General features: G+C 45.0%; 1 protein-coding gene across 2 annotated transcripts in view; it reads right to left on the reverse strand.

Annotated features, from left to right (window-relative positions):
* MACF1 (microtubule actin crosslinking factor 1) overlaps window positions 1–15,774 on the reverse strand; it is a 323,369-nt gene that overhangs the window by 94,519 nt on the left and 213,076 nt on the right. For both annotated transcript variants that reach the window (XM_070949227.1, XM_070949228.1), the window contains 6 exons: window positions 13,236–13,298; window positions 12,373–12,614; window positions 11,398–11,527; window positions 9,951–10,150; window positions 4,586–5,081; window positions 2,340–3,811 (listed from right to left, as the gene is read on the reverse strand). In XM_070949227.1, the coding sequence (XP_070805328.1) occupies window positions 2,340–3,811; window positions 4,586–5,081; window positions 9,951–10,150; window positions 11,398–11,527; window positions 12,373–12,614; window positions 13,236–13,298 (2,603 nt within the window). The remainder of the gene's footprint in view (window positions 1–2,339; window positions 3,812–4,585; window positions 5,082–9,950; window positions 10,151–11,397; window positions 11,528–12,372; window positions 12,615–13,235; window positions 13,299–15,774) is intronic.

A 15,774-nucleotide genomic window follows, 5' to 3' on the forward strand; every position in this document is an offset into this window, starting at 1 on the left:
TTACAAGCAGGAGCTTTTCTCCTGCCAACATTTTAAACCATTTTTCCCCTCTTCCTCCCCAAGTGCAAGTTGTTCCAGCTGCTACTTCCCATATACCCCCTCCTGCTCTCTCTGCTCCACCCAAGCTCTGCCTTTCTTCTTTCCCCAGTCCAGAGCACTCAGCTGGCTGGAAGAGGGGGGAGCCACGTGGCCAAAAAACTGCATGTGAAGAACATTTCTGAAAAGCTCCACCTGGAAGATTAAAGCTGGAGCCCGTTCAAAGACATGGAGAGAGCTTTTAAGCTGTATCCCCTGAGAAAAGTGGGGTTCGCCTCACTCCTCCAAGGAATACGAACCCAATTGCCTGCTCTGGGTTGGCCACGAGCTGGAATAAATACAGAGATTCTCTGCAGGACTGGAAAAACCGAGCAGCCTGGAGGAAGAACCTGGGAGCCTGTGCATTACTCAGCCCGCCCACCAAGCGCCTGCTCCATTGCCAAGGGCAGAGAGAACTTCACTATTTTGATAGCTCTGAAAAAACAGCAACTTGCCTCCAAGACAGCCTCCCCCCCCCCATTCCTAACACCTCCTTCTACGATTCTCCCTGCAGCTCCTGCAAAACAGGGTCAGTGAAACCAGCAGCCAATGTGCCTTCATCCAGGCTTGTTCAAACCTACACATGCTTCCCTATAAAAGAGCAACAGAGGAATTTTAACAGCGCCACAACAGCCTAAGCTTCGCAAGCCATGACCCCATCGCCCCTCTGAGTTCCTCCCAACCCAAATGATGAAAATGCTCTGCCCTGCTCAAGATGTCCATTCACCTAACCCTCTCAGGTGCAAATTCCACCCATATTTGTTCCTCCCGTTGTCTCAACCTCCTTTCAGCTCCAGCTGAAGCATGAGAACACCACAAGAAAGTCCCTCAACCTTTTCATCCAGGGGCCGATGGAAGCTCCTGCTTCACTGCTTCCTTCCCCACTGGGCTGCTTCTTTCTGACTGGATAGGAAAGAGCTGCCAACCCAAGCTGGTGAACCTCGGAGGGATTTTCCCAACTGGAAACCCTTTGAACCAATTTATGTCTTGATTCTTCCAAGACTATGCCAATCTAAGTACTTAAAATACATTCACCAATTAATATCCATTCACAAAAACATCATTTCAATAAGGCAAATTTGCTTAACTGCAGCAAAAATACAAAACAATAATGTGATTTGCAAATAACTGAGCATTGACTTTTACTTGTTATCCATCAAAATCCCACAAACCTTATTCTTTGAAAACCTGCACCCTGAAAGTGAAATTTCATTTTTTCAAATGTGGTTCTGCTTTATTTCGGTGGAAGACAACATTTCCTTAGAGTCTGCAGTTCTGAGACAGAGCTCAGATTAGAGCTCATAATATTCCCCAGTGGCAAATGAAGAACATCTACATTCAAAATTCTTCCCAGTGCCCCAAATTTCATGAACTCAACGTTCCTGCTGAGATATTTAGATACTCCAGGGAAGAACTTCAAAATCTACACAGAATCTTGGGTTTTCATTTAACATTCTACCATTTTCAGACCAAACTTTTGGGGGGTGGATTTCCTGAAATGACACTGTTGCATTAGTTAAGCTATTTTTAAAACTGTTGCATTTATTTGGGATGTAATATGTAATCGTGCTCAGCATTTGAGGAGGTTGCTGAACTTGTATAGCATAGAGTGGCTTTTACCAAAAGAGGCCCAGTTAAAAAAAAACCCTTACATTTCCTCAGAATGAAATCGGCTGAGGATGAAAGGTGTGCCTATACAACAGTTCAAAGGAAGCCCCTAGCATCAATGTATCCCAAAGTTCCTTATATGGAGCTAGAAAGGCCTCCAAAATCTGGACCGGAATCTGACTCAAATCACAGAATCCAAGAGTTGGAAGGAATAATTGAAGCCATCAGGCCCAATGCTCTTCTAAGCGGGAATACAAATTACAGCATCTGCAAGGGATGGCTGTCTTGCCTCTCTTAAAAACATGTATTGGTGTAACTATTTTTCACAAAAACATGTAAACTATTTTCCTTTTATTATGTAAGATGCGTCGAACATCAATGTTTAGAGTACACAAGCAAGTGCACAAGTACACAAATGCACCCTGAGTGGACAATGTTCCTAAAACTACCCATGTGAATACTGATATGAAAGGCAAATTCACCCCTGGTGAATGACAAGCCACAAGCTAATTTTTTCTGCCATATTTTACCTCCCAGTCACTGATGTATCCTAGTAATCTCCAGGAAGACGGTACGCAACTGAGAAAAGTCATACACACAACCAGGACTGGATCCAGTATAAACAAGAAACACCTTTAGGATGGAAAGGCTCTTACCTTGAAATCTGCCAGCTGCTGGTTGATTACGTCCACCTCAGTCCCAACTACCCATTGCAGTGCTTCCCCCTCTTCTGCTGCAGTGGTCATGTAGTTCAGCTCCTTCAGCTTGTTGTAAAAGTCTTTGACCCGAGCCAGCGTGGTATCCACCTGCTCCAGGCGGTTTTTCCCCCTTTCAGTCAATTTGATGCATTGCTTATTTAAGGTCTCCAGTTCACGTTTCAGCCCTATGAGATCAGGACTCCCTTCATCATCTAGCATCTGTCTACATTTCTCTTCAGAAGCTTGGATATCCAATCTTAACCATTGAAGTTTGCCCAGAAATTCATGGGCATCATCTGCTTGGGACTGGAGGCTGTCCATGTCCCTCCCAACAGGTCCCATGCTATCCAACTCATCATCTAGGTCAGTCAGTTGAGAAAACATTTCCCGAACATGATTATTAAATAGTCCTATCCCTTCAAGCTTGCTTTCCATGATTTTACAACATTCATTGACTTTTTGCTTCACCCCCTTGAAATCTTGCTGAACAATTTCAGCTTGGCGTAAGAGATGGGAAGAGTCTGATCCATCTGGAGTATCTTCCACGAGACCCTGAGTGAAATTCCTGAGGTAATCCACTTGGGCTTCCAAGGTCTGAAGAGCCTCCTGTTGAGCTCTCAGTTTTTCCAAATTTTTATTGCTGCAGGCCTGAGGGCCAAGAGCTTCATAGATCTCCAGCTGGTGCTTTGTCCCTTCTAGTTTCTTTTCAATGTTCCTAAAACTTTCTTGGAATTCCTTGAGCCTTTGAGACATCTCTTCAAGGGACTCAGTCTTGGCTTGGAGCTCCTCTGTTATAGCATCCATCTTCTGGTTGATCTCTGCTTTCTCATCTCTAATGTCATCTTCATCCATTTCTGATGCATCAATGAGGATATCAGCAGCACTATTCAGCATCTCTAGAAGGGAGCGTCGTTTTGCTACATCACTCAACATGGCCTTTGATCTTAGAAGAGCAGCTTCCAGTTGCACTAGATCCAGAGTGACTTCTAACTCTAACATCTTTGACCTACAATCCTCCACCCAAGGGAAAAGGTCTTCCACATGGCGCTGATATTTCTGGGCCTTCTGTAAGCAGTCCTTAAGTTTGGAGTGCCGGCTGGCAATTTGTTTGCTCAGCTCCTCCCAGTTTGCTTTCAAGCTAACCAACTGACTTTGCAAGGTTGCCTTCTCTTCCCCAGGATGAACAGAGAGAAGCAAAGATTCCTCCTCGGCCACAATCATTTCATAGGAGCCACTATGTTGGTTCAGGCTCTTTTGGGATTCTTCCTGCTCCTGAATCTGAAACTGCAGCCTCTCCAGCTTGGCTGAGATTGGCCCACTCTGTGCCTGCTGCTTCAGTCTGCCCTCTAGCCAAGTGTGGAGCTCATCAAACATCTGTTGGAATTGCTGGGAGCTGGCGAGTGCCGTCTGCAAGCGATTCAGTCGGTCACCTAGAAATGGGAAGGGATGCATGGCTGAAAATGTACTTCACCATACAAACTCAAACACCAGTCTCTGAACTTGTCCCAGGGAGAAAATATTATACACATTTAAAGCAAGCTACTCTAGGAAATAGAAGCATTTGACATGGGATGGGATGGGCTGCCACTTTGTATTTTTTTTCTCGAAGTCGTAAAGGACTTAAGCCCAATTACCATCTTCCTTTTTCCTCTGGGCATTCATGTATAATTATTTTTAGTTCTAATTATTGTAGATTTTAAAATACTGAATTTGAAAATGGAGAACCATTCAGCTATGGGAATTCTAGGACACACTGTACCAGACTCTTACGCTATCTTTGGGGAGGTGTAACATTACTCATTGTGTGGGTGAGCAATCCTGGAGAAGTGAGAATTTTCACTGTTTCCCTCTCTATAAAGCATACTGAACCATAATGGGGTTTGATTTTGACTTGTGTGGTTTTCTTTCTTTGTGAGACTACAAGAAAAGGAGACCCAGCATTGTCTCCTGGACCACTATACACATCAGAGTGTTTGGGCACTATATTTACAGCACTGACATGACCTACAGGTTCCTTCCTAGGAGAACATTCACAATGGCTTGACGTGTGCTAATGGCCCTGCTGATTTTAATGCCACCTAAATGCGTATATTAGAAGCTACTGGGCCCAAATGCACACTACCAACTTCCTACAACTTCTGGTGCTTTGAGTCTACTTCTCAATTAAATGGTACCGTTCGCTTCAAAATCTGTGAACATTATACCTGCTAAATCCTCCAGCCCTTTGAGAGGCAAGGCAACGGTTTCCAGGCGCTTCCTGAGTTCATCTTTAAGGTACTGCTCTCCAATGAGAACCGACAGCTGCTCGCACAGGGCTTGAGCCTCTGTGATCTCCTCTTCCAGCTGCTCCAACTCAGACCGGATTTCACTGGTTTCCTCCAGCTGCTGCTTCACAGCCTCTGGTTGGGTGCTGATGGCAGGCTGGGTGCTCAGGCGCTGTCCAGCAGCTTTCACTTTCTCAGACAATCCCTGGAGCAGCTCTTGGAACTGGGTGCTCTTGACCACAGCCTGGTCGATTTGACTGGAACGAGAGTTGAGACATTCCATAAGCTTGGTCCACTTCTTGTTGATAGCCTGGAGCTCTTCCTGCACATGGCTGTGGGATGGACACTTTTCACCAGGGCTGGTGGGGATTCCCCGGGCTGCCTCGTTCAGCTGGTCATACTGGTGCTTCCGAGCTTCAAATTCTTTCAGCATGAACTGCAACACAAATAAGCATGTGAAGGATTAGGGGGATTCAATTAAAACAAAAGGGAAAGATGAAGGGAGAAGGAAAGGATGGGTGCTATTAGCCTCACTATAGTGGGAGTCGCCATTTTAAGAACTCAGAAACACACAAAGACAGCCGCAAACACACTGTCTTCCCAAATTCCACTAAAATAATTAAGATGCCTTTTTCTATAAAATAAATTGGTGGTTTTCAAGTATTCTGCCCTTGTCTTTATATAGATTAACATGAAAATGAACTCCCACGCATTGCAAAGGATTCTGAAAAACATTCTAGGGAGAGCTTTTGCTTTATGAAAAGTGGGTAAGGAAGTTCTTGGAGCCTGGGAAGGAAAGGGGAGGTTTTCAAAACACTGCACATGAGGAGCAAACAGACACTTCAGCCTTCTCTCTCTAATGTCACATCAATCCCACCATTAGGGAATCGGTGGGAAAGAAGTCCCATAATTCACAGAGATTTCATCTTAGTGTAATCAGTAGTAAGTGACGACTGGAGTCTATTTCTCTAACTTCTAGGATTCCATAACTGAATCCCATTTTTCCCATTATTCATCCTCATTATTGACATTCCATGTGAATATTGCTTCCTTGATTGTGTACTGCTGTTAGGGTATGGACAATTAGGAGGATGCCCTAGGAATCACTCAATGTGTCTTCCACAATGTGCTGGATTGCAACCTCCTATTTTCTAACTACCGTGACCAAAGAAGCAACTCCAGCCATATGACCCGGGACTTGGTGGAATGGGAAAGAACCCGTTAAGGAAGACCATACTTGAGAGCCAAATACATAACAGGTCCAAGGAACATCTTCTTCCAAGAACCTTCAGGGTTGAAGCAACAAGTAGCAATATTTATATCATCAATTAACTATAGCAGCTTAATCTTCATTCAGAAGGAACATTTAATTTTATTTATTTATTTATTTATTTATTTATTATATTTCTATACCGCCTTTCTCCCGTAGGACTCAAGGCGGTGTACAGTCAAGAAAAATATAGACACACAAACATCATAAAATTGCTAATTAAAATTGTTACTTAGTTTGGTCAATTAAATAAAACCCAGAATTAGATAACATTTAAAAAATCATTTGCATGTTTGTATGTTTAGCCCTGCCTGTTGGAACATCAGGGTCTTGAGGGCACGGCGGAAAGCACGGAGATCAGGGATATTCCGTATCTCCGGGGGCAGTTCATTCCAAAGGGTTGGAGCCCCCACAGAGAAGGCCCTCCCCCTGGGAGTCGCCAGTCGACATAATTTGACTGACGGTACCCTGAGTAGTCCCTCCCTGTGAGAACGAACTGGTCGGTGGGAGGCTATTGGTGGCAAAAGACGGTCTCGTAGGTACCCAGGTCCTAAGCCATGGAGCGCTTTAAAGGTGATAACTAACACCTTGAATCGCACCCGGAAGACCACCGGGAGCCAGTGCAGCTTGCGTAGGAGAGGTGTTACATGGGCGTAATGAGCTGCGCCCATAATCACCCGCGCGGCTACGTTCTGGACCAGTTGGAGCCTCCGGGTGCTTTTCAAGGGGAGCCCCATGTAGAGAGCATTACAGTAGTCCATACGGGAGGTAACTAGGGCATGAGTGACCGTGCGCAAGGCGTCCCGATCCAGAAAGGGACGCAACTGGCGGATCAGGCGAACCTGATAAAAGGCACCCCTGGCCACGGCCGTCAAATGATCTTCTAAAGATAACCGTGAATCCAGGAGGACACCCAAGTTGCGGGCCCTCTCTGTGGGGAGCAAGATCTCATCCCCTATTGTCAGTGATGGTACCAGCTGACTATACCGGGACGCCGGAAGCCACAGCCACTCGGTCTTGGAGGGGTTGAGTCTGAGCTTGTTTCTCCCCATCCAGATCCGCACGGCCTCCAGGCAACGGGACATCACAGCAAGGGCATCATTGGGTTGGTCTGGGGTGGAGATGTATAGTTGTGTGTCATCAGCATACTGATGAACACTCACCCCAAAACCACGGATGATCTCACTTAGCGGTTTTACATAAATGTTGAACAGAAGGGGTGAGAGGACTGACCCTTGTGGCACCCCACAAATAAGGTGCCTCGAGGTCGACCTCTGCCCCCCTGCCAACACAAACTGCGAACGGTCAGAGAGGAAGGAGGAGAACCACCGAAGAACAGTGCCCCCTATTCCTAACCCCTCCAGCCGGTGCAGTAAGATACCATGGTCGATGGTATCAAAAGCCGCTGAGAGATCTAATAGGACCAGGATAGAGGAGCAACCTCTGTCCCGAGCCCTCCAGAGATCATCCACCAATGCGACCAATGCCGTTTCTGTGCTGTATCGTGACCTGAAGCCCGACTGGAACGGATCCAGATAGACAACTTCATCCAGGTATCGGGGTAGTTGTCGCGCCACCACACTCTCAACAACCTTCGCAACAAAGCGAAGATTGGAGACTGGACGATAATTTGATAATATAGCCGGGTCCAGGGAAGGCTTCTTGAGGAGGGGCTTCACAACCGCCTCTTTCAAGGCGGCGGGAAAGACACCCTCACTCAGGGAAGCATTTATAATCCCCTGGAGCCAGCCTCGTGTAACCTCCCGGGAGGCCAGTACCAACCAGGAGGGACACGGGTCCAATAAACATGTGGCAGCGTTAAGCTTGCCCAGAATCCTGTCCACGTCCTCAGGAGCCACAGAGTCAAACTCTTCCCAGATAACGCTCTCAAGACCTGCCCCCGTCTCCTCCCCTGGATCTACCCAATCGGAGTCCAGGCCTTCCCGAATCTGAGCGACTTTATCATGCAGGAATTGTACAAAATCCTCAGCTCGACCCTTTAAGGGATCTTCCCGTACCCCCACCTGAAGTAGGGAGCGGGTCACCCTAAACAGCGCAGCTGGGCGGTTCTCTGCAGATGCAATAAGAGCGGAGAAGTAGCTAGACTTCGCCGCTCTTATCGCCACTAGGTAGATCTTAATATAAGATCTCACCTGTGTTCGGTCAGATTCAGATCGGCTTGTCCTCCAATCACTCTCCAGGCGTCTTTTCCGACGCTTCATCTCTCTCAGCTCCTCGGAAAACCAAGGAGCTAGACGAGATCGGCATCGGGTCAGAGGCGACCACCAGGTCCTCAGTCGAGTCGTGAGCCAGAGTCTCAGGAAATGGCCCAAGCTCCATCAGGAACCTTTCGGGGTCCATCAGGCGCCTGGGACGGAACCATTTGGTTGGTTCCGTCTCCCTGCGGTGGGTGGAAGTGACTTGAAAGTCCATGTGAAGGAGAGAATGATCAGACCATGACAAGGGCTTGATGTCTATATCCCCTATTCTTAGATCATTCAGCCACTGATCAGAGATAAAAATCAAGTCCAGAGTGTGATTCCCCAAGTGGGTGGGGCCTTGAACTACCTGGGTCAGGCCCATGGCCGTCATGGAAGCCATGAACTCCCGAGCCGTCTCCGACATCTCACCAGCAGATGGCAGGTTAAAATCCCCCATAACAATAAGTCTGGGGGTTTCCACCGCCACCCCGGCTATAATGTCGAGCAGCTCAGGCAGGACCGCTGTTACGTGGCAGGGAGCCAGGTACGCAATCAGTAGGCCCATCTGAATCCCCTGACCCCACTTCACAAGGAGGGACTCACATCCGGCTATCTGAGGAACAGTGGCCTCCCTCGGGCAAAGACTTTCTCTAAAGATTGCTGCCACTCCCCCACCCCTTCCCTGAGCCCTTGGCTGATGGAATGCACGGAAACCTGGCGGGCACATTTCCACAAGGGGAACTCCTCCCTCCTGGCCTAACCAGGTCTCCGTAATCCCTGCCAGGTCAGCACCCCCCTCTGAAATAAGATCATGAATGAGGGGGGCTTTATTTACCACTGACCTGGCATTACATAACATCAGCCGTAGACCCAGGGTCTGAGACTCTGAACAACCCGGGAAACGAGCAGTGCTTTGGGGGTCGGAGTGGGCAATCGCTCGTAAACATCGAGTGCGCACTCCCGAAACATAATATGGCCCCCTGCAGCCGTCATATCTGCCCCTCCCACTTACTATACTAATGCCCATTGCTTCATCCTCCTGCATCCTTGTCAGATTTCTGTCCCCATCCTCCCCACCATGATTATCAGACCCATTACCCCTTTCAGTGGATTTACAGATCCCCCCAGATCCATTCCCACAATCCCTCCCAGAACCCCTTAAAATAGAACTTAAAGATTTATCTAAAAACCCCCAAAGCCGTCGGTTTTTTGCAAACCACCTCTCAGGGTTCCAAAACCCGTCCTCAATAATGAGGTGTAAAACATATATAACACTAACTAACAAATCAATTAAGAGCCAAATAGCTTAGTCATAAAAAGTAGGAGTTTAAACTGGCTGACAACAGAGATAAAAGCGCATTTGGCAACTCTAAAGCATCTGAACATGGAGTTTCTGAAAGTGTTGCACAGAAACTGCAGGGGTTGAGCTTTTAATACAGGTTTTAAAAAATGCTGGGGAGGATGATGGCCTTCCGGTCCGCTGCCTCATTTGTCCTGCTGCTACTCCAGAACATATAAACAAGTGGCAGAAAGAGTATCAAGAAGACTTTTCCCTCCCTCTTGGCCGACTGGCTATGGACTTTTTAGCAATATGATTTCTTACTCCAAAAAAGGAGGGAGACAAATTAAATATGAGCAAGATGTTAAATAAACCAAGCATCTGTAAATGAGCCTTTCCTCTATCAGGGCTTGAAGTGAAATTGGAGGTATTTTGATCAAGCCAACTGTGATTGGCCATGCAGCCTCTTCAGCTCCCACCTCCATCCACACTGACCTCTCCGCACTCAGTCCAAGCACACAAAAAGACAGAACCCAAGACTTTTGCTTTACTCACCTGAACCTGCTGTTTTTGTGCGTTCAGCATATTAGGATCAATGGACAGTGGTCCCAGCACACTCATCATAAGCTCCTTCTCCATCAGCCAGGGCCTCAGCTGGCCTTCTGCTTCCTGAAAACTTGCCAGTTCATTGGCTGATTTTTCTAGCTTCTGCTGGCGCTCCTCTGTCACCTGCTTGGCATGGGCCCACCTGGAATCTGAACATGGAAACCACCATGGTTGGGGACATCGGCAATATAATGCAAGAGGTAAAATGTATCTTGCACAAATCTTTTTACAACAGCCAGTGGCTAAACAGGAGCCACTGAGAACGAGAATAGATCCTGCCTAAACCAATATTTACATCAAGGTTCTTTGTCCTCACTTACATAGACTCATCTTACATCAACATTTCTCAGAAATGAAAATAGGCACACCTCTATACCCATCCATGCTTCCTGTTTCCTTTTCTCACACCACAATTTACTTCCCAAGAGCCCTTCTCTCTCCATATTGAGGACTTTTTCCTGCTTGCGTACGGAGAAGACATCCATTCTGCAAGACCCAGCCTCTCTGCAGCATCATGTCCCTTGCTATCTTCTAGAAGATTCGACTCCTCTAATTGCCTGGATGTGGAAGGACATGCTCACTAGCAACAAATGCTACCATGCAGGCAATGTTCCTGATAAATGGAAATAATGGCCCTGTATTTATTTCCCAGGCTGCCACTAAGCTTCTTTCTGGGACTACATATCAAATCTTGTGGTATTTCAGCGAGCTCATCTCCAAGACCTCATGGGACAAGAAGATAGGGGGAACTTGCAAGATTTTTTTTTAAAAGTCTACCACATTATTATTATTATTATTATTATTATTATTATTATTATTATTATTATTTATTGGTTAATCTTTAGTGAGATTCACAGCCTTTGAGGCTGGTTAATAGCTCAGCAGCTCGAGTCCTAACCAAGGACCTAGGAACTGTTAAGGTATCGTCGGAGGATGTAAGCTGTTCCGAGTAAGGTGGTTTTTTTTTATTATTATTATTATTATTATTATTATTATTATTATTATTATTATTATTATTATTATTATTATTGTAATTATTATTATGTTTGGTTTAATTTTGGGAATATTTATTATTTATTTATATAATAAACTTATATGCTGCCCACCTCGCCTGAAGCTGAATATGCTGTTGCTAAAAATGTTATGGAGCACTTATGCCATGTTCAAAACTGAAGTTTTGAATATATATAAAGAAACCGATATCAATAACATGGTATATATCCTCCACAAGAGTCAGTCATTTCTTATTGTGCACTTCACTGCTGCTGAGGCTGTCACTCTCCCCCAGGTTTACACAATGAAAGGCAGCAAGAGGAAACTCAGGGTGGCCTGCAGAAATGTTCTGAGTTCTTAATTAGCCCCTGCAGAGTTTCTCCGAGATTCCCAGGCAACGTACTTAAGTCTTCCAACATCCTCTTCCAGTTTCTTGCTTCTGGAGAGTCTGGGTATTTCTCCAGGAGTCCAGAGAGCAATTCCTTGGCTGCCTGGACCTTCACAGCGTTCTGCTCCAAATCACCCAAAAATGCCTATTCAGAAAGGAGGAGGAAAGCATCAGACTGTGGGGGTGATTGAGAGTGAGTTAAAGGCAGGAAATATTTCCTAGGACAAGCTTCCATTCTCTTGATTTCTTCTTCCCTCTGAGGATAGCAGAGGCAGTGATGGCTATGATCAGTGATGACCAAAGGTCATCAAAAGCGAGGACCAATGTTTTCAGCCTATTTTAGGCTTTATGAAAAGGCAGCCTTAAACTTTCTCCAAATCAGAAGTATTATCTACCTTACTTAGATGAGAAATTGGAGGAGTTTCAATGGGTAAAATACAAATCTCGAGGCATTCATTTTGCTTCTCACCTGGGCTGAAAAAACTGGTGCCCAAAAGTCCAGGGGGCCTATGAAGCCACAAAAAGGGAGGTTGCACACAGAGCCTTGGAAGGCATCCATGTTCTACACATTTTGAGTCTGTCCCCTCACTGGATTGAAAACTTGTGACCTGAAGCCTGTGCATCTGGAGGAAGGGAACGATTGACCTAAACACTGGTCAGTATTTGAAAAGGATTTAGGCTGCTCTTCAAAGGAACAGCAGCACTTGCAATAGTAATGCCAGAATATATTACAGAGCACCCACTAGTACAACAACGAAGTCTCTTTAAAATGGAATTTCAACCATTTGAATAACTAAATTCTATTTTTGTGGGAGGCATGAAAAGGGGTTTATAAACTCTGTTTTATGTTTCAGATCAGCCTCCAACAGAGAATCGTTCTCCTGGCTACAAAAGGAGAAGACACTTGCCATATGCTTTGCTGAACAATATTATTATGGATGGTTTTAAAAAAGCAAGGAACAGGATTTTATTGATACATGAAAATAAGACCTTGTTATGCTCTGCCTGAGCTCTCATTGTCTCCGATTTTGTAGGTGATGAGGAAGCTTCCAGGACTTTCAAAGCCTGCTCCTTCTCCTCCAACCATGACAGCACAGAGTTCACCTCGTCCTGGGCCTCCCTCATCTTGTCCAACATGGCCGAGAGCTGCTCTAGGCGCCCTCGTAAAGCAGCACCCAGCCCTTCGTACTGCTGGTTCACGTCTGACATGTCACACTGGATCTCTGTCAGATCTAAGGCAGAAAAAGAACCCAACTGGAATTAGAGGAATTATTTAATTTGCTTATGGTTATAGATATAAGGGCTCAATGTAACAGATGAAGATGTAAGAGTCTACATATGTTCAGTGTAATAAACAACATGCATGAACAATGTCAAAGGGTGCTTCAGGTGAAAGGCCTTCTGCACACTCAGACTCCCCTTTTCTTAAGAAAAGTGATGATGGAAGGAGAGAGTTTTCAGAATTTCCAGAATCTGACCCTCTATGACAGGCGTGCAGCTTTTAAACTATTCTCTTCCTAAAAATCAGCAGGTGCTTCGTTCCCTGCCAGTTTTGCTTAAAGAGCCATAAGAAAGCTTTAAATACTGGATGCATCTATAATTTGCGCTTAGTTAAAAAAGTTTGAAATAACCTGAGATGAGTGACAAGGAAGGTTTGGGAATGAGTGGGAAAGAACCTTCCAGTTTTACTCCATCCATATGGCCCCTGACTCATATTGCTGAGCACATTGTAAGCCGCCCTGAGTCTTCAGAGAAGGGCGGCATATAAATCAAATTAAAAAAAAAAAAAGAAAGAAAGAAACTGCAAGAGTCAAAGCAACTTACTCTATGCACAATTAGCTGAATTGCCTCACCTTTGCAGGTATGATATCCATTTACACTGCCTGTTGAACTACCACCAGCAGGGAGCACAGGACCTGAGCAAAATCATAAGGAGACAGACATAATGACATGGTAGTGTAATATTTTGGAAAAGATTCAGAGCCCTTCGCAGCTGGAGCACAACTAACATCCATTCATGCTGCTATAATCTAGCTGGATCAGTGTTTTTCAACCTTGGCAACTTTTAAGATGTATGGACTTCTACTCCCAGAATTCCCCAGCCAGCCATATTTAAAATGGCCAAAGTTGAGAAACATTGAGCTAGATTGTCATTTAGGGTAGGAGAACCATTTATGAATTATTTTTGATCTTACTGAAAAAAACAACTGCTAAGGCATGCCGTTTTTAAACTATCAGCGTAAAATGCCACTAACAAAGGTCCAATTGTAAGAGTGAGTTCACATTTAATTAGTGTGCAAATACATAAGCAGGTTCACACTCAAGATTCACTGCAACATTCAAGAGGTTGCATCTTTCTTTCACCAAATGCACAGGAGAAAGAGAGTTAACCACTTTGAATGGCATATATACAGTAGAAGGCTTCCATCTGCAAACAAAGATAGTGGTTGGAATTTTTGTGCTGCCCCCTTAACGCTTTTTTTAGTAAAATTAAATTATTCTCTGAGAGACTTGTTTGCTTGGCTGTTCATTTTTGGGGCTGTCTATTAATCCAGCACCCCATTCAAAATGCCTGCTGCTTTCTGTTATGAGAGTGCTGGCATGGAAACTCTCCCTGCACCAGGCAGAGGAACCCCAGAAGAGGTCCCTGCGATGCTGTGAGCAGGCTAAGGTTATTCTGACATGTTTCACTGCACGCATGTGATTATAGAACTACCTGCCAACATAAAAGTAAATTATTATATTGCTCTCACTGTTGATATTTCTTCCTTTTGCATTTTATTTTTCTCACTGCAATGTGATCTGTCCAAAGAATGCCTGTTCTGGGGGGTCCTAATGGAAACAAACAAGGTGTCACAGGAATGTTCCATTTGGAAGAAGGCTGCGGCTTGCCTTTCAGTATGCCCAGTGCATGATGGCTTCACTAACACGGCTGTTGTTTTGAGGCCCGATCTGTGTTCCCCGGCAACGGCACAGACACTATAGAGCGCTTGCACACTGTTGCCTTTGTGTCATCCTGGGAAGGAGCCCTCTGACCTGGGGAGAAGGGTTGTTGCATATTTTACTTCTGCATAGCGCAAGGCAAACAATCGGAAGCAATTATATAGGGAATGCTCTGCTGCCAAGGAATGCAGGGATGTGGCTGACAGAGACCCAAGGGATCAAACTTATTGCACCACGGGAGAACAAAGTGGTTAGGACCCACAGTTTTCTTTTTTTTCTCCTCAAAACAAACATGGGAGTTTTAAAACATATTAGGTGAAGAACAAAAATCGATCTAGCCAAAAAAGAGTTGAAGGCACTACATGGTTAGGAACTGCAGGACTGTGATTTAGTCTATAGCTATGATCATTCTTTTGCACTGCATACCGTGGAACCCGCCTTGCGGAATCTTATTTCCCCCCCACCAACGTAAGATTAGCTCCATCCCTCTCAACATTCTGCAAGACCTGGGTATATTATCAGGCTGGGGATCTCAGGGGGCAGGAAGATTTTGCAATGGCTCCTTACTGCAATTAACATCATCCTATCTTCTTTTGTGCGCTTTTTGGTAGTTTTTATACTTTATAGTATGCATATTTATTGGTTTTCTTTTTAACTGAATGTGGTATATAATAGAATAGAATTCTTTATTGGCCAAGTGTGATTGGACACACAAGGAATTTGTCTTGGTGCATATGCTCAGTGTACATAAAAGAGAAGATACATTCATCAAGAATCATAAGGTACAACACTTAATGATAGTCATAGGGAACAGTATACCATCCAGGGTCATTCTGTTGTGAGCTGAGCTGAATTGGTATAAAAGTTTATTGCATGGCTGCACCCGATATAAGTCCAGGATAGCCTGCGCCAGCAGTGAGCTCCAACTGGACCATCTACCCATCAAGAGACAAGTGGGATTTGGAGCTTTTTCGAGAGGCAACTGGACTTTCTGGGATTTTTTTGAAGACGTTTTGCTTCTCATCCAAGAAGCTTCTTCAGCCCTTCTTCTTCAGAGCTGAAGAAGCTTCTTGGATGAGAAGCAAAACGTCTTCAAAGAAAAACCAGAAAGTCCAGTTGCCCCTTGAAAAAAGCACCTTTGGGACAACCATGACCTGGATGACTGAGAATCTCCATAGACAGTGGGATTTGGGCCTGCTCTCCCTAGTCCTAGCCTAGCATCATTACATCACACTGTCTCTATTTTTGTACCTGCTTGTACAAAACGAGATATAAAAAAACATCTAGTTCAACATTAGCTGGCTTTGCACACTGACCACACTAACCCCCCTCCCCACAGTCCAAAGCACCTTGTTCCAGAAATCTTGGTGGTTGTTTGAAAGAGATGCCTTCAACCTTCCCTGGAAAATATATTGTGCTCTGCATGTAACTCAAAAACCATGGTGATGA

Source organism: Pituophis catenifer, unplaced genomic scaffold (assembly GCF_029215685.1).
Source record: "Pituophis catenifer annectens isolate HBS135680 unplaced genomic scaffold, rPitCat1.0.hap2 SCAF_9, whole genome shotgun sequence".
NCBI classification, from domain to species: Eukaryota; Metazoa; Chordata; class Lepidosauria; order Squamata; family Colubridae; genus Pituophis; species Pituophis catenifer.